This window comes from Corythoichthys intestinalis, chromosome 13 (genome assembly GCF_030265065.1).
Source record: "Corythoichthys intestinalis isolate RoL2023-P3 chromosome 13, ASM3026506v1, whole genome shotgun sequence".
Lineage (NCBI taxonomy): Eukaryota > Metazoa > Chordata > Actinopteri > Syngnathiformes > Syngnathidae > Corythoichthys > Corythoichthys intestinalis.
This window is the reverse complement of record NC_080407.1, coordinates 15,204,940-15,226,978: the sequence shown is the minus strand read 5'-3', so window position 1 is coordinate 15,226,978 and position 22,039 is coordinate 15,204,940. Positions and strand designations below refer to the sequence as shown.

At 38.4% G+C, this 22,039-nt stretch overlaps 1 protein-coding gene across 1 annotated transcript in view; it reads right to left on the bottom strand.

Moving 5' to 3' along the window:
• Positions 1-16,555, bottom strand: part of tfec (transcription factor EC) — a 53,547-nt gene extending 36,992 nt beyond the window's left edge. The window contains exon 1 of the mRNA XM_057855533.1: positions 16,416-16,555. Coding sequence (XP_057711516.1) covers positions 16,416-16,442 — 27 coding nt within the window. The 5' untranslated portion in view covers positions 16,443-16,555. The remainder of the gene's footprint in view (positions 1-16,415) is intronic.
• Between the last annotated feature and the right edge of the window lie 5,484 nt (positions 16,556-22,039).

Sequence of the window (22,039 nt, the reverse complement as noted above, 5' to 3'; positions counted from 1 at the left end):
TCCTTGTATTCATTCTCTAGAAATGTGTTTTATGTACGACTAATACTTATATCATAATGAAATTCCGTTTTAGGACCTGTATGACCTTTGACCTCAAATTGTCATCACCTCTTTTGTTTTATATTGCAAAGTTATCCCGCAAGTTTGATGATCCTTGTATTCATTCTTTAAAAATGTGTTTTATGTACGAATAAATAATTATATCATAATGAAATTCCGTTTTAGGACCTGTATGACCTTTGACCTCAAATTGTCATCACCTCTTCCGTTTTATTTTGCAAAGTTATCCCGCAAGTTTGATGATCCTTGTATTCATTCTTCAGAAATGTGTTTCATGTAAAAATAATATTTATATCATAATAATTACTAGAAAATTCAATTTCTGGAGAACATGCGTTGGTAACTTTGTTGTGATGGTCTGTGAACACCTAAGATGCTACCAATTGATTTTGGGGGCATTTTGGGGTCACGTCTTCATTTTACAGTGGTATGAAAAAGTATCTCAAACTTTTGAAATTTCTCATATTTCTGAATATAATCACCATCAAATGTGATCTGATCTTTGTCAAAATCACACAGATGAAAATACAGTGTCTGCTTTAACTAAAACCAACCAAACATTTATAGGTTTTCATACTTTAATGAGGATAGCATGCAAACCATGACAGAAGGGACGAAAATAATTAAGTGAAACCTCTGATTAAGGAGACTTAAAGAGCAATTGAAACCAATTTTTACCAAACAATTTAAGTCAGGTGTGTGCCCAGTCACTGCTTAGTGGTTTGAAGCTGCCCTGCCCACTATAAAACACACACCTGGTAAGAAATGTCTTGATCAGAAGCATTGTCTGATGTGCATCATGGCTCAGTCAAAAGAGGTGTCTGAAGACCTGCGATCAAGGATTGTTAATTTGTATAAAGCTGGGAAAGGATACAAAACCATCTCTATAAGTCTGGATGTTCAACAATCGACAGTCAGAGAAGTGGAGAGAGTTTGGCACTGTTGCGTCTCTCCCAAGGAGTGGCTGTCCACCAAAGATTACGCCAAGAGTTTACGCAGAATACTCAGAGAGGTAACAAAGAACCCTTGCATGTCTGCTAAAGACTAACACTGTGCACACATCAACTACATGTAAAACTATGGCTAAGAAAGGTGTTCATGCGAGGGCTCCACGGAGGAAGCCACTGCTGTCTAAAAAAAACATTGTTGATTGTTTAATGTTCGCAAAAAGGCACATGGACACTCCACAGAAGTTTTGGCAAAAACTTTTGTGGACTGATGAAACCAAAGTTGAACTCTTTGGGAGCAACAACGTCATGTGTGGAGGAAAAATGGAACAGCTCACCAACAACAACACCTCATCCCCACAGTGAAGCATGGTGGAGGAAGCATCATGATTTGGGGCTGTTTTGCTCCCTCAGGGCCTGGACGACTTGCAATCATTAATGGAAGAATGAATTTAAAAGTTTATCCGTTTTGCAGGATTACCTGAGGCAGGCTGTCAGACAGTTAAAGCTAAAAAGAGGATGGATGCTGCAACAAGAAAATGATCCAAAACACAAAAGTAAATCAATTTCAGAATGATTTCAAAAGAACAAAATACACGTTCTGGAGTGGCCAAGTCAAAGTCTGGACTTGAACCCATTGAGACAGCGATTCATGCCAGACATACCAGTAATTTGACATAAATACAGCAGTTTTGTAGAGATTAATAGGCCAAGAGTAGTCCTGATCGATGTGCCAAACTGATCTGCAGCTACAGGAAGCGTCTGGTTGAAGTTATTGCAGCCAAAAGGGGGCGGGGGGTGGGGGGGCACAAAGGATTAAATGTGATGTTAACATATATTTTCCCCCTTCTGTCATTGTTTGCATACTATCCTCATTAAAATATGAAAACCCATAAATGTGTAGGTGGTTTTGGTTCAAACAGGTTTTTCATCTGTGTGATTTTGACAAAGATCAGATCACATTTGATGGTGATTTTATGCAGAAATGTGAGAAATTCCAAAAGGTTCAGATACTTTTTCATACCACTGTAATATGCTAAAACTCATTTTACCATTAATTACAGTGCAAAAAAAGTGACATGTTTTGAATGCTAAAACTTATTTTTCCATACTAAGCTTTAAAGATCATCTAAATTTATAACAAATTCAGGCTAATCACAAGCATACTTACCTACTATTTCCGATTAAATCCCTGTGACAACAAAATCAACCTGAATACCTACAGTATCTGATTTTGCAGTGAATCCAAGTGGATTCAACACAAACCATTGATGTTTAAAATAAACTTTAAACTCCGCTGCTGGCTAAGGAAACATAAGTGTCTTTGTCCGTCTCCTAATGTCATTTCCTCATCACAAATCACACCGCAATGTGACAAGAGGAATAGTGTGTGCTATTTGTTCCAAGTACGCAGCCAGGATTTCACGTTTTAAGGATTGTCGTCGTAGTACACCTCCCGTTGTACAATTTGTGCCAACCGAGAGTAAAAAAGTGGATGAGGATTCGTGCGGCCAGTCTTCTGTCAGTGCCGAGCAGATGCGATTAGTCAAATGGAATAATACAATTTTTGCAGCTAAATCGGTTAGGCCTGTTCACAAGAGCCCTGTGTTGGAATTGTCAACGACGCACACGTGCCTCAGTCTGCATTCTCACACTGTGCTGCTTGCACGTGCACACGCACGCATTTTATTGATACACCTGCACGGTCTGCGGTTCCGTTTTTCAGATTATCAAGAAAATGCAAAAATAAAAAACAAAAAGATGCTATTTTTTTCATAATAATAAATGCCATTGAAACCGTACATATTAGATGCATTTCGACATAGATTGGTTTTTAGGATAAGCTGAATTTACAAGGCGACGATTCAGGGTGGATGTTGGGAAAATATATGTGTAATTATTTTGAAGTATGCTGTTAATTTACTGTATGTCTAATTGTTATGAAAAAACAAGTAATTTATAACTATTTCTCGGTACATGCTACATTGACTACCAATAATGCTAACAATGCTAATTTGCTGATAAGGATTATGGGAGATCTTCGAAACTTCTTCGAAACGGTTAGAACTATTGTGGGCTTTTAGTCCAGTGCGGCTTATTTGTTCATTTTTTTCAGGTTTTCAGGTTCATGTTCTGTGCTAATTATTTCTTCAGTTACTGTTCCAGCTGTTTCATTAATTGCGAGTTATGGAATTTGGTAACACTTTATTTGACAGCGGCGTCATACGACTGTCATAAGACCGTCATAATTATGACATGACACTATCAAGGGCATTACTGAATGCTTATGATGGATGTCATTAAGTGACATTTGGCAAATTACGTTTCTAATTCCATTTATGTCCAGCTCAGATCTTTTACATCCATTCAAAAGTGAGATAATTTGCCGGATGACACGAAATGACATCTGTCAAAAGCATTCATGGCAGTCCAGAAACAACTGGAACAATAACTGAATAAATAATTTGCATAGAACATGAATTTTGATTGTTATTTTTGTCTGTAGTGCTACCATGCATGCTAGGAGGCATGTTAGATGACCTCAGTGTTGACAGCAAAGGTTGAGTGTCACCCCCAAGGGAGCAGTGATGGCCAAATGAATCTTATTGAAGCAAAGAAGCTTTGCAGCCAGTTGGTTGAAAGCTTCATGGTGGTTTATTTGTTCTGATGATAGTCTTATGGCGCTACTGTCAAATAAAGTGTTACCAAATACCATAACCAGCAATTAATGAAACAACTGGAACAATAACTGAAGCAACAATTAGCATAGAACATGAATTTTGATTGTTATGTACATCTGTAGTGCTGCAATGCATGCTAAGAGGCATGTTGGACAACAACAGTGTTGACAGCAGGTGACAGAAGAGGTTGACTGTCTCCCCCAAGGGAGCAGTGATAGCCAAATGAAGCATTTTGAAGCAATAAAGCCTTAAAGCCAGTTGGTTCAAAGCGTCATAGTGGTTCATTTGGTCTTTTGACAGTCTTATGGCGCCATTGTCAAATTTGTTACCAGATACCATAACTAGCAATTAATGAAACAACTGGGGCAGTAACTAAAGAAATAATTAGCACAGAACATGAATTTTTATTGTTATTTACATCTGTAGTGCTGTCATTCATGCTAGGAGGCATGTTTTTCAACAACAGTGTTGACACCAGGTGACAGAAGAGGTTGACTGTCTCCCCAAAGGGAGCAGTGATGGCCAAATGAAGCATCTTCAAGCAATGAAGCTTTGAAACCAATTAGTTTAAAGCTTCATGGTGGTTCATTTGGTCTTATGACAGTCTTATGGCACCACTGTCAAATAATTTGTTACCAAATACCATAACTAGCAAAAATGAAACAATTGAAACAGTAACTAAAGAAATAATTAGCACAGAACATGAATTTCTATCGAAATTTGGACGTCAATGGCATTGACTTCCATATACGTCAATGTAGTCCAAGTACATTGGCATCAATAGAATGGACATACATGGCCGTCAATGGCATGGCCCTCATTGGCATCTGTGTACATGGGTGTCAATGCAATGTAAAAGCCATTGGAGAGGAATGGGAAATTTGGACGTACACGGCCGTCAATGGCATGGACGCTCATGGCTGTCAATGACATTGACATACTTGGGCGCCAGTTGAATGTCAATGGGCGGTAATGGTAAATGGTTAAAAATCACGAGGACCTATGTTTTCTATTGAAAATGAATGGGAAATTTGGATGTACATGGCTGTCAATGGCATCCCATTAGAAATGAATGGGACAGTTTTTGGCGAATTTTGGGGAAACCTTAAAGTTTTGCCAAAGTCTGTATACAACTTTTATGCCCCTTACCGTCCTGGAATTTTTGATGAGTAAATTATGTGATTTGGTCAAAAATTGTAGGAAAGTAACCTTTTGAATTTGTTTATTTTTAATTTTTAAAACAGCCCGCGTTTACAGGCAAACTGACATTTTTGCGGGGTTGAATTTGAGATTTTGAAAAACTCCGTTTCGCTTGAAAATTCCAGTCATTTTGATGTTCGAACAGTGACCGTCGGATGACACAAAATGAAATCTGTTAAAAGCATTCATTAATGCTCATGGCAGTGTCATGTCATAATTATGACGGTCCTATGACAGTCTTATTGCGCCACTGTCAAATAAAGTGTTACCAAATACCAAAACTAGCAGTTGATGAAACAACTAGAACAATAAATGAAGAAATAATTAGCACAGAACATGAAATTTGACTGTTATTTAAATCAGTAGTGCTGCCATGCATGCTAGGAGGCATATTGTACAACAACAGTGTTGACAGCAGGTGACAGAAGAGGTTGACTGTCTCCCCAAAGGGAGCAGTGATAGCCAAGTGAAGCATCTTGAAGCAATGGTGTTTCATTTGGTCTTTTGACAGTCTTATGGCGCCACTGTCAAATAAAGTGTTACCAAATACCATAACTAGCAATTAATGAAACAACTGGAACAGTAACTGAAGAACTAATTAGCATAGAACATGAATTTTGATTACCGTATTTTTCGGACGACAAGTCGCTCCTGAGTATAAGTCGATCCAGCCATAAAACGCCCAACGAAGAGAAAAAAAACATATACAAGTCGCACCGGAGTATAAGTCGAATTTTTGGGGGAGATTTACTTGATAAAATCCAACACATAGAACAGACATGTCATCTTGAAAGGCAATTTAATATAAAAATACAATAGAGAACAACATGCTAAATAAATGTGCAGTGTACAATGCATGAACAACGAAATGTGAATATACTGTCCTACGCTACGGCCTGTCCTGGCTATACAGCGAACTCCCAAAAGACAATGCTGGACGTCCGTATAATTTGCTGAATCAATTTGGTCCTCGATAGAAAACAGGTTCGCATCAACGTAAATAAATGATAATTAGGTACTATATTATAAGTAACAGGTTAGCATGCGTTCGCTATCATTAGCACATCGTTCAAACAACCACACAACTGGCTCTAAGTGTCCGATCGCGGGTGGAAAACACACAACAACAACAGAAAAGATGATACACGCAGGCGTTGCCTCTGTAGAGATGATTTAAAAGCATAAACAATGAAAGTAGGTTCGCAGCCGTCTATTCTCTCTCGCTAACTCGCCCCTCACTCACTCAGAGCTACGTAGCTGTCCGTCTTCTTCTGGCGTGTCACGTAAACAAGTGCGAGAGCGCCCTCACGTGGGCGTGAAAGCGCCACAAACTAAATACATCCATTTCAAGATAAAAAAGTCAATAATACAATTGAACATACACTGCCAAAGGCAGAACGCGAACGTGGCCATAGCTATACAGAGTTATTCAGATAACTATAGCATAAGAACATGCTAACAACTTTACAAAACCATCAGTGTCACTGCAAAACACCAAAATAATATGTGAAATTATATCATAATGTGTTAATAATTCCACACATAAGTCGCTCCTGAGTATAAGTCGCACCCCCAGCCAAAATATAAAAAAAACCGCGACTTATAGTCCGAAAAATACGGTATTTACATCTGTAGTGCTGCCATGCATGCTAGGAGGCATGTTGGACAACAACAGTGTTGACAGCACGTGGTAGAAGAGGTTGACTGTCTCCCCCAAGGGAGCAGTGATAGCCAAATGAAGCATCTTGAAGCAATGAAGCTTGAAGCCAATTGGTTCAAAGCTTCATGGTGGTTCATTTGATGTTATCCCGCTGTCACTAATGTGTTTCTCTTTAGGTGTAAACGTCCCATAATACAGTGAGGAGAGTTGCGGCTTCTAGTCCGGTGCGGCTTATCTATGAATAAATGCCGTTTTCGTGTCACATTTAGTGGGTGGCGGCTGTAGTCAGGTGTGACTTATAGTGCGAAAATGATGGTACTTTACAAGTACAACTTTGGCGGTATAGACCCTACCCACCGACGTCACAAAATCACGTGCTCGCTGTATGGTTCCGCCCACTTGTCCGTCATTTTGTGTCTGTATTATCAATGGTCTCAATTGTTCGAGCAATTTATAATGCATTTCATGGAAGACCCGGTGCTTTTGGATGCCGTAAACTCACTTGATGCGTTGCATAAAAGGCGTTATGTGGAAAAGCTTCAGTTTATCCATTCGCCAGATCCATATTTGATGCCTAAATCGATGTTTTTCGACCCGCTGTCTCCGCCGTATTTGCCTGACATCTGCTAGCTACCCTGAACTGTACAACTATCTTGTCCACACAAAATCAGCCTATTCTCACGAAAGTTTGAAAAACTTTAAGAGCTTGGAGGCTTATAAATACTTAGTTGCTGGTTGGGTGAAACAGGTCCACGAAAATTCGGCAGGAATCTACCTTGTGCTTGGAAAGGTGAGTTACGAAATTTTCAATTCAAAATCTTTTGTTATTGCTAACATCCACTGTCAAGTCTAATGTATTTCATGTCGTTTGTCAATGGAGTTCGGGCTTTTAATGTTTATATGGTTTAGCGATAGCACTCTCACTACATACATACGTGTATGTTGTCGGCGATTAGCCTAGCAATGATCTTAATTGTGGTTGTCAGCCCAAAACCCTCTAAATATATATTAAATGCATCTTACCAGATATAAAATGACTACTACATAATCTGTGGTAATCGTTTGGAGCCCAGTTTTCTCGTCGAATTGCAGCAGCCCATCTCGCTCTCTTCTCTCCGGGTCTCTCGGAATCCGGTAGAACTTCAAGTCTCTCCGTCTTCTCCGTCTATCTTCTCTGTTATTGCAACCGACCACCACACACGCCTTCACCATTTTGATTATTAATGTTAACGAGCAGAAAAACACGTCATAAATAGGAGGAATGTACGTAGCCGTAACAGGGAAACATCATGTGTTGACGGACAATTGGGCGGCACCAGTCAGGAGGAAGGAGTTGTGACGTCACGTGGGTAGGGTCTATATTCCAGAGCCGATTCCAAAGTGCATTCTGGGAAATGTATTTCGATTGCAATTGGTGTTCCAAGTAGAAGCAAATCTGTCACACCAGTTGGGGTGAGAACCGCTGGATAACTCAAGATACGATAAAATTTGAGTAAAACTGATTAAAACGATATATGGATTCTTGACCCTTTAAAGAAAGGCCTACTGGTATAATTTGGTTGATTGTGTGATATTCAATGTTACTAATGATATAATGTATCACATCAAGATACAGTCCTATCCGGTGGAGTGGTCAGTCAAATTTTCAGGGGGGCCATGGCCCACCCTGGCCACCCAGAATATGCAATCGTCCGGTGTGAGAAAGTAGAAGAGTAGAAAAATCAGATTAGATAATAAGAGATGTGAGAACCTGAGAAGATCTAACGATACCACACGGAAGTGTTTGTTGTAATATTTGCCAACAAGCAATGAGAGCAAAGGAAGAATTTGAAGGAAGAGCCAAAATGTAGGGGAGGACATCAATACTGGTTCATTTCTGGGCTATGCCAGCTTTGAATCATTTGAAACAGAAAAATTCACTTCAATGAATGTTGAAAGTGGAAACTTTGAAGTTTAATGTGGCATCAAAAAGGGCATCCTACTCAACCTAACCGCATTTGTGAAGCACTGTTCAAAAGCTTTTTGGTGGGCATATGTTGATTACCCCTCCCCGTTACTCCGCTTTTAACTTAATTGTGGAAAATGAAATAATGCAATAGCTTTTTAATGAGAACTAAGCAGAAAATTAGATCAAGCTTTGACCTTACCCGAACTAATATTATACGGTTTTGTGCAGTGGATACAAAGAGCGTCTTGTGTTTGGCTCCGCTCGGCTATCTTAGTCCTCCTTGAACGCGAGCGGGCCAGTACGTCTCTTCCCAGCAGATGATGAACAAGCGTGAGAGTTCCAAAAGACCAACATGAATCAAAAATGTCAAGGGTAAATTCCTGAATTAAGAACATTTCAGCTTCGGAATTCTCTAATTGTGTGGTCTTCTGCTACCTAGCTTAATGAATATTTCGATATTTACAATGACAACAACGTGCTAACGTTAGCTTCTCAGGAATACAAGCTGTTAAACTGTTCGTGGAATGTGTTTTTGGCTAGAATTAGCTTAAAAATTAGCTTTTCGATACTAATGTTAGCTTTATCTCAGGAGTAGAAGCTAGCTATTTAGCTAGCATTGACAAACTTAATTTAATAGGGATGTGGCAATATATCGAAATGGTGATGTATCACGATACTTTGTATTGTAAAAGATTATCTTCTATTAGCATAGTGTTTGTGTTAGCTAATTGGCTGCTATTGACGACACTAGACATCCAATCCATTTTGACATTTACAGGTAACTTTGTGTTCATTTACAGGTCATCTCCTATTGATTTTGAGTCACTTCCTATTCATTTGGGGACATACCCGGGTCACTTGCTGTTCAGTAACCCAAAATAAATAGGAAATGTTCTGTAAATGCCCCATAATGAACTGAAAATGACCCAGATATGCCCCGAAATCAACATGCACTGACCAAAAATCAATATGTTGTATATTGTATAATGATTTCCTGACCCACGCATCGATTAATAATGTTAATAATATTGGTAATCTTTTTTTTTCTACACAGATTACATGTCCCTATCAAGCCGGTTTCCATACTACAACGTGATGAACCATTATTCAAATGAAGCTCACGACCTCAAAGGTATGCGTACTCGCACTTACTGCATTTAAACCCACATTAAACAGCTGCAATCATAAATTTCTATTCCAAGAATAAGAAAGCTGTGAATTAGTGATCTACACAAAAGTATGACGGACCAATTACAACACCTCATAAAATGGATATAGGACAAGGGGGGGGCGGGGGGGGGGGGGTCATTCTTGGGTGGTGTTGCTACAGTATTCGCATTAAACTCTCAGAACATTTTTTTCCACAACCTTCTAACACCATAACTGTCTGGTGGATATTTGTAAAAGGCCACAAAATCCCATTTAGCACCAAATAAATGCTCCCCACACACCCATTGTTACTCGGAAACAAGGCAGAATTGACAGGATATATTAGTTTTATATAACAAAGTAGTAGTGGAAAACATTCCTACTCATACAAGTTCGTATCCGCAAACAAGCCAGCATCCATTAGCGAGTTCCAACTTTGATCAAATCCGTCATGACTGAAAATAAATAAATAAAATAAATACTGTAATTTTCGGACTCTTAGTCACTACTTTTTACCCTCATTTTGTATCCTGCGGTTTATAGTGCAGTGCAGCTTATTTGTTAATTTATTTGGGTGAATAGGTAACACTTTTTTTGACAGCGACGTCATAAAACTGCTATAAGACCGTCATAATTTTGACATTACACTATCATGGGCATTAATGAAGGCTTATGAGAGATGTCATTACGTGTCATCCGGGATATTATGTCAAATTATGCCCAGCTTGGATCTTTTACACATATTCAAAAGTGAGATCATTTGCTGGATGACACAAAATGACATCTGTGATCAGCATTTATTAAAACTCATGGAGTCATTTCATAATTGTGATGGTTTTATGACAATCTTATGGCGCCACTGTCAAATAAAGTGTTACCAAATACCATAATTAGCAATTAATGAAACAACTGGAACAGTAACTGGAAAAATAATTAGAACATGAATTTTTATTGTTATTTACATCTGTAGTGCTGCAACGCATGCTAGGAGGCATTTTGGATGACAACGGTGTTGACAGCAGGTGACAGAAGAGGTTGACTGTCTCCCCCAAGGGAGCAGTGATGACCAAATGAAGCTTCTTGAAGCAAAGAAGCTTTACAGCCAGTTGGTTCAAAGCTTCATGGTGGTTCATTTGGTCTTATGCGAATCTTATGGCGCCACTGTCAAATAAAGTGTTACCAAATACCATAACTATAAATTAATGAAACAACTGGAACAGTAACTGAAGAAATTCGCACAGAACATGAATTTTGATTGTTATTTACATCTGTAGTGCTGCAATGCATGCTAGAAGGCATGTTGGATGACAGCAGTGTTGATAGCAGAGGTTGACTGTCTCCCCCAAGGGAGGCATGTTGGGTAACAACTGTGTTAACAGCAGAGGTTTACTGTCTCCTCCAAGGGAGCAGTGATGAAGCTTCTTGAAGCTTCATTTGGAACCATGAACCATGGTGGTTCATTTCCTCATTCCGATTACTGCAATATTGATCAATCTTAGGCCACTAAGTACTACAGCTCAAAAGTTCACATCTACAATCTATCACAAAAGTGAGTACACCCCTCGCATGTCTGCAGATATTTAAGTATATCTTTTCATGAGAACACTGACAAAATGACACTTTGACACAATGAAAAGTAGTCTGTGTGTAGCTTATATAATAGAGTTCATTTATTTTCCCCTCAAAATGACTCAAAATATAGCCATTAATATCTAAACCTCTGGCAACAAAAGTGAGTACACCACATGCAAACTGTTTTTCCTCCAAAATGTCATGTGACTCGTAACAGGAGTGCTGTCGGTATTGCTGCAGAGATTGAAGAGGTGGGGGGTTGGCCTGTTAGTGCTCTGACCATACGCTGCACTCTACATCCAATTGGTGTGCATGGCTGTCACCCCAGGAGGAAGCCTCTTCTGAAGACGGTACACAAGAAAGCATGCAAACAGTTTGCTGAAGACATGTCAACAAAGCACATGATTTACTGGAACCAAGTCCTATGGTCTGATGAGACTGGCGGGCTTCCTTGTGTATCATTTTCAGAAGATGCTCCTCCTGGGGTGACAGCCATGCACACCAATTTGATGTAGAGTGCGGCGTATGGTCTGAGCACTAACAGGCTGACCCCCCCACCTCTTCAATCGCTGCAGGAATGCTGACAGCACTCCTGTAATGAGTCACATGGCATTTTGGAGGAAAAATGACAAGCAGTACTCAATTTGGACATTTAGGGTTGTACGTAGTTTCTAATGGGTGTACTCACTTTTGTTGCCAGAGGTTTAGATACTAATGATTATATTTTAAGGGGAAAATAAATTAGTATAGATTATTTTCCAAATTGTCGATCTATTTTTGTACTGAAAACAAAGTATACTTAACTGATGTTACCAAAGAAGGACAATGCATGTAAATAATGTACTCTCACATCCACTAGTCAGTCTGTCAGTGGGGTTAAGTGAATAACGAACTGTGCCTGAGTTCAATTTCTGCCGACAATAGTTAAATCCCAGTTTCTCCTAATTTTCTTGTCTGATGTTTGGAAAATTGACATTAAAACAGTAAGCACTTTTTTTTCCAAAGCTCAGCTAAGCTCAAAAAAACAACCTCAACTAACCTCAAACTTTCCCTCTCATCAGTCATTTCTTAAAAATACATCTCCATTTACATATTTGCACACTTTACTCCGTCTCCTTCTCATCTCCACTGCCTTGATGTTTGTCTCCGTCGCTCTCTTGATCGGCTTCGCCTCCGTCTATCTCTTCATCTGCGCGGACACCTGCGCGAGGCTAACGTGAGACGACACCAATCTTTTTCATCACAATGGGGAGCCCGAGAGACCAAAAGACTCACTTAAAAGGCGTGTTTCAGGGTATTAATTGCTTGACATGGCTCACCCAGGTATGGGAAACCTTGCATGTGCGGCAATTAAACAGACTTGGTGGGGGCGAGGGGTGTGGATAGTTGAAATACTTCAACGTCTGCACGAATCACGTGTCGGGGGCATACGAAGTTACGCTAAGTTAACAGAAGTGACAAGTACTGTACGCAAGTAAAAGATATAACTCAAAGAGAAATTAATAATACATAACGTAACATCACAATAGTTGCGTCTACGGTAAAGTTTTGCGTATACATTTGAAAAAAAGTGAGTGTTCAAATACTGCTAGTCAGTTTTGAGTGACCATCACACTAAATGTAACTTGTAGCGTTAGCATCAGGCTAGTGCTAACGATGAACGTTATCTAAAACTCTCGGACAACGTTTTTTTTACAGCAAGTATGTGGCGTCCAGTTCATTGAAAATAATGTACTGTTTTGCTTCTGAGTGTGTATTATTACTAGTAGTGCTGCAATGATTAATCGATTACCTCGAGTAATTCGATTTGAAAAAAGATTCAAATTAAATTTTGCTCCTTCGAGTATTCGTTTCACTAAAGTGGCGTTGGAATGGTTTGTTTTGAAAGTGTGTGCATTTAGTTTTATTGATTAGGGTGGATACACTGCCCTCTAGTGGCAACAGTGAATATGACATAACTCATTTCACATGGCTGAATCCAGCTGCTCCCTGTTAAGACCAACATAAGGTACGTTTTTGTTTGAGCTGGGTTTTTTTTTTTAATGCATTCATAATTTAGTTTATTGGTACATTTTGCTGTTTTTTGTGGGAATGTGTGTTTGAACCATTTGTTAAGAGCAATGTAAAACAAAAACAAAAAAAGTGTTAGCATTTTATAGCATTTAAGCTGGTGGACGTTTGCTGTGTTAGTTGGCTAATTGTTCTTTTGTTGGACTTAGATCCTCATTTTTTTATACTATTTGAGGCGGATAAATTGCCCTCTAGTGGCAACAGTGAATATGACATAACTCATTTCACATGGCTGAATCCAGCTGCTCCCTGTTAAGACCAACATAAGGTACATTTTAGTTTGAGCTAATGTTTTTTTTTTTTTTTTTTTTTTTTTTAATGCATTTGGAATTTAGTTTATAGGTATATTTAGCCGTTTTTTTTGGGGGGGGGTGTGGGGATGTGTGTTTGAACCATTTGTTAAGAGCATTGTAAAACAAAAACAAACAAAAAAAACGTTAGCATTTTATAGCATTTAAAGCTATTGGACTTTTGCTTCTGTAAGTTGGCCAATTATTCTTTTGTTGTAGTTAGAGCCTCATTTTTTTTTAATACCGTTTGAGGTGGATACATTGCCCTCTAGTGGCAAATGTTAATATGACATAACTCATTTCACATGGCTGAATCCAGCTGCTCCCTGTTAAGACCAACATAAGCTACGTTTTCGTTTAAGCTAATGGTTTTTTCGTGCATTCATACTTTAGTTTATAGCTATATTTAGCCGTTTTTTATGGGAATATGTGTTTAAACCATTTGTTAAGAGCATTGTAAAACAAAACAAAAAAAAAGTTTACATTATATGGCATTTAAGCTAGCGGATTTTTGCTGTGTAAATTGGCCACTTGTTCTTTTTTTGGACTGAGATCCTCATTTTTGTAGTACCGTTTGATGCTGATACATTGCCCTCTAGTGGCAATAGTCAATATGGCCTAACTCATTTCACATGGCTGAATCCAGCAGCTCACTGTTAAGACCAACATAAGCAAATTTTTTTGTTTGAGCTAATGTTTTTTTTAATCCATACGTAATTTCGTTTATAGGTATGTTTAGCCGTTTTTTTGTGGGAATAAGCACTTGAACCATTTGTTTAGAGCATTGTAAAACAAAAACGTTCGCATTTTATAGCATTTAAGCGAGCTGACTTTTGGTGTGAAGTTGGCCAATTGTTCATTTGATGTACTTTGAGCCTCATTTTTTAATATCCCGTTTGAAGTGAATACATTGCCCACTAGTGGCAACAGTGAATATGAATGAATTCATTTCACATTGCTGAATCCAGCTGCTCCCTGTTAAGACCAACATAAGCTACGTTTTTGTTTGAGCTGTTTATTTTAATGCATTCGTAAGTTAGTTTATAGGTATATTTAGCCATTTCTGTGGGAATGTGTTTGAACCATTTGTTAAGAACATTGTAAAACAAAAACCAAAAAAAGTTAGCATTTTATAGTATTTAAGCTAGTGGACTTTTGCTGTGTAAGTTGGCCAAATGTTCTTTTGTTGTAGTTAGAGCCTCATTTTTTAATACCGTTTGAGGCTAGTGGCAACAGTGAATATGACATAACTCATTTTACATGTCTGAATCCAGCTGCTCTCTGTTAAGACCAACATAAGGTACGTTTTTGTTTGAACTAATGTTTTTTTAATGCATTCTGAATTTAGTTTAATGGTATATTTAGCCGTTTTTTTTTTGAGAATATGTGTTTGAACCATTTGTTAGGAGAATTGTTGAACAAAGAAAAAAAACGTTAGCATTTTAGAACATTTAAACTAGCGGACTTATGCTGTGTAAGTTAGCCAATTGTTCTTTTGTTGTACTTAGTGTAGATCCTCATTTTTTATACTGTTTGAGGCGGATAAATTAACCTCTAGTAGCAACAGTGAATATGACATAACTCATTTCACATGGCTGAATCCAGCTGCTCTCTGTTAAGACCAACATAAGGTACGTTTTTGTTTGAGTTAATGTTTTTTTTAATGCATTCGTAATTTAGTTTATAGTTATATTTAGCCGTTTTTTGTGGGAATGTGTGTTTGAACCATTTTTTAAGAGCATTGTAACACAAAAAAAAATGTTAGCATTTTATAGCATTTACGCTAGCGGACTTTTACTATGTAAGTTAGCCAATTGTTTTTTTGTTGTACTTAGATCCCCATTTTTATACCTTTGGAGGCGAATACATTGCCCTCTAGTAGCAACAGTGAATATGACATAACTCATTTCACATGGCTGAATCCAGCTGCTCAATGTTAAGACCAACATAAGCTTTTTTGTTTTAGCTGATGTTTTTTTTTTTATGTTTTGTTTTTGCAATGCATTCATTCATTCAGCCGTTTTTTGTGAGAATGTGTTGGAACCAGCGTTGTTAAAAAAAAAAAAAAAAAAAAGTTAGCATTTTATAGCATTTAAGCTAGCTGATTTTTACTATGTAAGTTGTATTTAAGCCAATTTATTGTTTTGTTGTACTTAGATCCTCACCGTTTGAGGCTCAGCTCAGGTATTGTATTCTTTTATGTTCCTTCTCGGACTACACGATTATTCGAACTAACTAGTTCATCGATTAATCGACTACTAAAATAATCGATAGCTGCAGCCCTAATTATCACCAGGAAATTGGCATTGTAGACGCTATAATATATGCTCGTCTGTCAATGTTCATCTGAAATAGTTGGAAATTTTAATTTTTTGATTTTACAGACAAAAACATTTTGAGTAAGCCTATACCAATAGCATAATTATTGAATTGTAGTGTTCAATTTCCAGCGTGTAAATACGCACGAAATGATCATGCCTAATCTTAATTGTAGATTAGTGTAATCTTAAACAGTCAATAAATCATAAACTATTCCACTGCGTGTGACTGTTATCTAATTGTACAAAAACCTCGGCGCAGAAATAAATTCTATATGACTTTGCATCAAATTCTATTCAATTCCAATATGTTAAACCATGAGCAGTAAACAAAACAGCACCATATATCACAATCCTAATCTTTATCTGGAACAGCCACATGACAAACTCGTAAAGTTTGACATTCTGAGATGGAATCGTAAAAACAAACCAGGGCGCCAACATGATTATTTCGCTGGGTGTTGTATGTTCTTCATGGTAAGCGAAAGAATAGAGTAGTAAGTGCGTGATGGTGACGTACCTGCCCATACCAGTGATATTCCAACATCGTGTCAGTTCACCGAAACATGCGCCTCCACTTGGAAGAAGATATGGGAATAAACACGGCCAAGTTGCAGAATAGTTCGGGGGGGGTGAAGTATTGGGGCTCACGCATGTCCACATGCACCGGCGAGCTCTGATTGGCAAGACTTGCCGTCGAATTTGGGCACTCCCAGAGCTTCTGACCTGTTGATAATGAACCTGAACCCATTATTTTGAGTCAATGAATTGAAAGAAATAGGGCAAGGAATGAAAGCCGCAGGGCCAATTAACAGCATTCTTGGATGTATTACGCCAAGCCCGCCGCTCAGGCAGACCACTTTGCGCCTTTTGTCTTTATCCCCTCTGTTATTCATTAATTATTCCGAGCAGGGTCGGGGGTCGCGTGGCTAATTGCGCAAACCGTCTCCGTGTCTTTTTTACCAGGATGGCACTCGAATGCCCCTTCCGCGCCACCTTCGATCGCATCGGAAAATCCCCCCTAAACCTGTCGTTGACGTCACGTTTCAAGACGATTCCACGAATGTCGGGTGGAACCGGGATGGCGAAGGCCTCCTGTCAGATCTTCGCAGTTGTACGCATACTCTGTGCATGTTTTAATGAGGCTCTGCTCATCTTCGCCAACCGTTTGATCAATTTCGGTTCACATTTTTTGGATTTGAAGTACTAGAAGCTTATTTTCGCACATCAAGCTAGTCAGGTTCCCAGAACTACAGAGGCGAGTTCGTGCCTGAGGATTTTTCACAGTCTGGCCCAGTTTTAACGGGCCATTGGCAACGCATTGCTGAGTTTAGGGTCAACGTGGAAGACTATTGGTCACATTGTCTCACACAGGAAGAGGAGTCGCGTCGGTGACATTTTAACTGTGATATGTCCTTGGTGTATTTCATAAAGAGTGACATTCAAACAGGATGAGCAGGAAACAAAAGGAAATTCAATTTCTCCGAGCGATAACGGCGTAATCACATTAGGAAAAGATGTCTGTGATGTCAATTTCTCTCTAATGCGATTATAGGAAAGACGGCATATTAGTGTTTAATTATCCATTAGACTCTTTTAATCTTTTCATCTCATCCATGGTTCTATGTCTTATTTATTAATAGTCAGGTTTTGTCATAATAACGCATGAAAATGACACCTTACTAATTGTGAGTAGCATGTTAGCGTGTCGCATTAAAATGTGATAATACCCCGCTCAACAACGTGTATATATCTACTCCCTACATTGTTGTCTACAGTGGTATGAAAAGTATCTGAACCTTTGTCAAAATCACACTGATGAAAAAACTGTCTACTTTAACTAACACCACCCAAATATTTCTAGGTTTTCAGATTTTAATGAGGATAGCATTAGGGCTGCAGCTATCGATTATTTTAGTAGTCGATTAATCGATGAACTAGTTAGTTCGAATAATCAAGTAATCAGATAAGTAACATGAAAAATTAAAATACCTGAGCTGAGCCTCAAACAGTACAGAAAAATAAATGAGGATCTATGTACAACAAAAAACAATTGGCTAACTTGCATAGCAAAAGTTTGCTAGCTTAAATGCTGTAAAATGCTAACTTTTTTTTTTACATTGTTCTTAACAAATTGTTCAGACACATATTCCCACAAAAAAAGGCTAAATATATTTTTAAACTAATTTACGAATGCATTAAAAAAACATTAACTCAAACAAAAACCTAGCTTACGTTGGGCTTAACAGGGAGCAGCTGGATTCAGTCATGTGAAATAAGTTATGTAATATTCACTGTTGCCACTAGAGGGCAGTGTATCCACACAAATCAATAAAACTAAATGTAAAAACTTTGCAAACAAACCATTCCATATAAATGAGGATCTAAGTAGGCGATAAGAAAAGAGCAATTTGCTAACTTGCATAACGAAAGTCTGCTAGCTTAAATACTATAAAATTCTAACATTTTTTAAAACAATATTCTTAACAAATCGTTAACACACAAACACATGTTCCCACAAAAAATAACTAAACATACCTGTAAACTAAATTATGAATGCAGAATTTTTTTTTAGCTCAAACAAAAACTTAACTCATGTTGGTCTTAACCGGGTGCTGCTGGATTCAGCCATGTTAAATGAGATGTGTCACATTCCAGGTTTCCACTAGAGGGGCAGTGTATCCACACAAATTAATAAACCTAAATGCAAATACTTTCCAAACAAACCATTACAAATAAATGAGGATCTAAGTAGGCAACAACAAAAGAGCAGTTGGCTAACTTGCATAGCAAAAGTCCGCTAGCTTAAAGGATACAGAATGCTAACATTTAACAAATCGTTCAAACACCTATTGCCACAAAAAATGACTTGATATATCTATATACTAAATTACGAATGCATCATAAAACATTAGCTCAAACAAAAACTTACCTTAGGTTGGTCTTAACAGGGTGCAGCTGGAATCAGCCATATTAAATAAGTTGTGTCACTGTTGCCACTAGAGGGCAGTGTATCCACACAAATCAATAAAACTAAATGCAAGTAAAACTACATGAAAGTAGGTGACAACAAAAGAGCATTGGCTAACATGCATAGCAAAAGTCAGCTAGCTTAAATGCTATGATTTTTTTTTTTTTTAAACAATTCTCTTAACAAATCGTTCAAACATATATTCCCACAAAAACAGCAGAATATACCAATAAATTATATCACGAATTTGTTAAAAAAAAACATTCGCTCAAACATAAACTTAGCTTATGTTGGTCTTAACAGGGAGCAGCTGGATTCAGGCATGTGAAATGAATTATGTCATATTCACTGTTGCCACTAGAGGGCAGTTCATCGACACAAATCAATAAAACTAGATGCAAACACTTTCCGAACAAACCAATACAAATAAATGAGGATCTAAGTAGGCGACAGCAAAAAAGAAATTGGCTAGTTTACAAAGCAAAACTCCACAAGCTTAAATGCTAAAAAATGCTAACTTTTTTTAACAATATTCTTTACAAATCGTTCAAACTCATATTCCCACAAAAAACGGCCAAATATACCAATGACTTATATGACAAATTCATTAAAAAAACATGAGCTCAAACATAAACTTAGCTTATGTTGTTCTTAACAGGGAGCAGTTGGATTCAGCCAGGTGAAATGAGACAGCCCAGAGGGCAGTTTGTCCACCCTAATCAATAAAACTAAATGCAAACACTTTCAAAATAAACCATTACAACGCCACTTTAATTAAACGAATACTCGAAGCAACAAAACGTAATTCGAATATTTTATTGTAATAGAATACTCGAGTTAATCGATTAATCGTTGCAGCACTAGATAGCATACAAACAATGACAGAAGGTGGAAAAATAAGTAAGTGATTCCTCTGCCTCAGGAGACTTAAAGAGCAATTTAAACCCATTTTTACCAAACATTTTAAGTCAGGTGCGCGCCCATCACTGATGAGTGGTTTAAAGCTGCCCTGCCCCACTATAAAACACACACCTGGTAAGAATTGTCTTGAAGAGAAGCATTGTCTGATGTGCATCATGGCTCGGTCAAAAAAGCTGTCAGAAGAGCTGCGATCAAGGATTGTTGATTTGTATAAAGCTGGGAAAGGACACAAAACCATCTCTAAAAGTCTGGATGTTTATCAATCGACAGTCATAGAAGTTGTCTACAAATGAAGAGAGTTTGGCACTATTGCTTCTCTCCCAAGGAGTGGCCGTCCATTAAGATGACGCCAAGAGTTCAGCGCAGAATACTCAGAGATGTAAAAAAGAACCCGAGAGTGTCTGCTAAAGACTTACAGAAATCACTGGCACAGTCTAATATCTCTGTGCACACATCAATTATATGGCCAAGAATGGTGTTCATTGGAGGACTCCACGGAGGAAACCACTGCTGTCTAAAAAAAACATTGCTGCTCGTTTAATGTTTGCAAAAAGGCCCTTGGACACTCCACAGAAGTTTGGGCAAAATAGTTTGTGGACTGATGAAGCCAAAGTTGAATTGTTTTGGGAGTGACACACACCGTCATGTGTGGAGGAAAAAAGGAACAACTCACCAATATCAACACTTCATCCCCACCGTGAAGCATGGTGGAAGGAGCATCATGATTTGGGGCTGTTTTGCTACCTCAGGGCCTGGACAACTTGCAATCATTAATGGAAGAATGAATGCAAAAGTTTATCAGGATATTTTGCAGGAAAACCTCAGGCCGTCTGTAAGACACTCGAAGCTAAAAATAGGATGGATGCTGCAACAAGACAATGATACAAAACACAAATATAAATCAACTTCAGAATGGTTTCAAAAGACCAAAATACATGTTCTGGAGTAGCCAAGTCAACGTCATGACTTGAACCCCATTGAGATGCTGTGGCATGACCTAAAGACAGTGATTCATGCCAGCCATCCCAGGAATCTTACTAAACTACAGCAGTTTTGTAGAGGAGAATGGGCCAAGATTAGTCCTGATCGATGTGCTAGACTGATCTGAAGCTCCAAGAAGCGTCTGGTTGAAGTTATTGCTGCCAAAGGGGGGCAAAAAATACTAAATGTGATGGTTCACTTTTGTATTTTCCCCCTTCTGTCATTGTTTGCATACTATCCTCATTAAAATATATAAAAACCTGTAAATGTTTGGATGGTTTTAGTGATAGACTGTTTTTTTCATCTGTGTGATTTTGACAAACATCACATTGGATGGTGATTTTATGCAGAAATGTGAGAAATTCCGAAAAGTTCTTTTTCATATCACTGTATGTACTGTCTGTTTTCAGAAACAACACCACTTATGGTCGTGGAGCTCCAATTACTATAAATGAATTAATAGCTAGACTTACTGGGTGTCATTTGAGGCTGGTGTCACATCAATAAGGAAGGCCAAATAAGGTCACAAGCCGACACTATTCCTTCCCTTTTGTCTCGCCGAACCTGTTTTCTTCAAAGCGATACCCTGCCAAGCACCCCTGGCCATGGACAACCCAGTAAGGTTAGTGCCCAGGGCCACGTCTGTGTCATTCTGACCTCCCTTAACCATGCGTGAAAACCCTGCCGGCCTTGCGTCTCATCCCACAAGCAGGAACAAAGAGGCCTGATAGTCGCATCGGGATCACAAGCCTCTAAACAAGCGTGGAATCTCAATTAATGTTCAAGACTAGACCTAATAGAGTCAAGTCATCAGCACAAGGCCACAAGCAGAGTTCCGATTAGAGGTAGTTCAAGGATCTTGTCCATGTAGATCTTGTTGTTTGACCCACTAAAACCTTTCAAACTGCTATCTGTTTTTAGCAGAGGAACAAATACATTGTTCCACTTCCTGATGCATTTAATCCACATAAGTTTCCATTTCCTGTTTTTTTTTTTTTTTTTTGTGCTTGCCACGCTTAACTGATCATCGACTCCAGTTAAGTTACTGTACATGATGAAACACACAATTGTTTTTTTACGTAGATTGTTTTTTTTTTATTTGTTTTGTTTTGTACCATCATTTTTGCAGTATAAGGCGCACCTGACTATAAGCCGCCACCCACCAAATTTGGCACGAAAACAGCATTTGTTCATAGATAACCTGCACTGGACTATAAGCCACAGCTGTCCTCACTGAATTAGGAGATACAGTGGGGCAAATAAGTATTTAG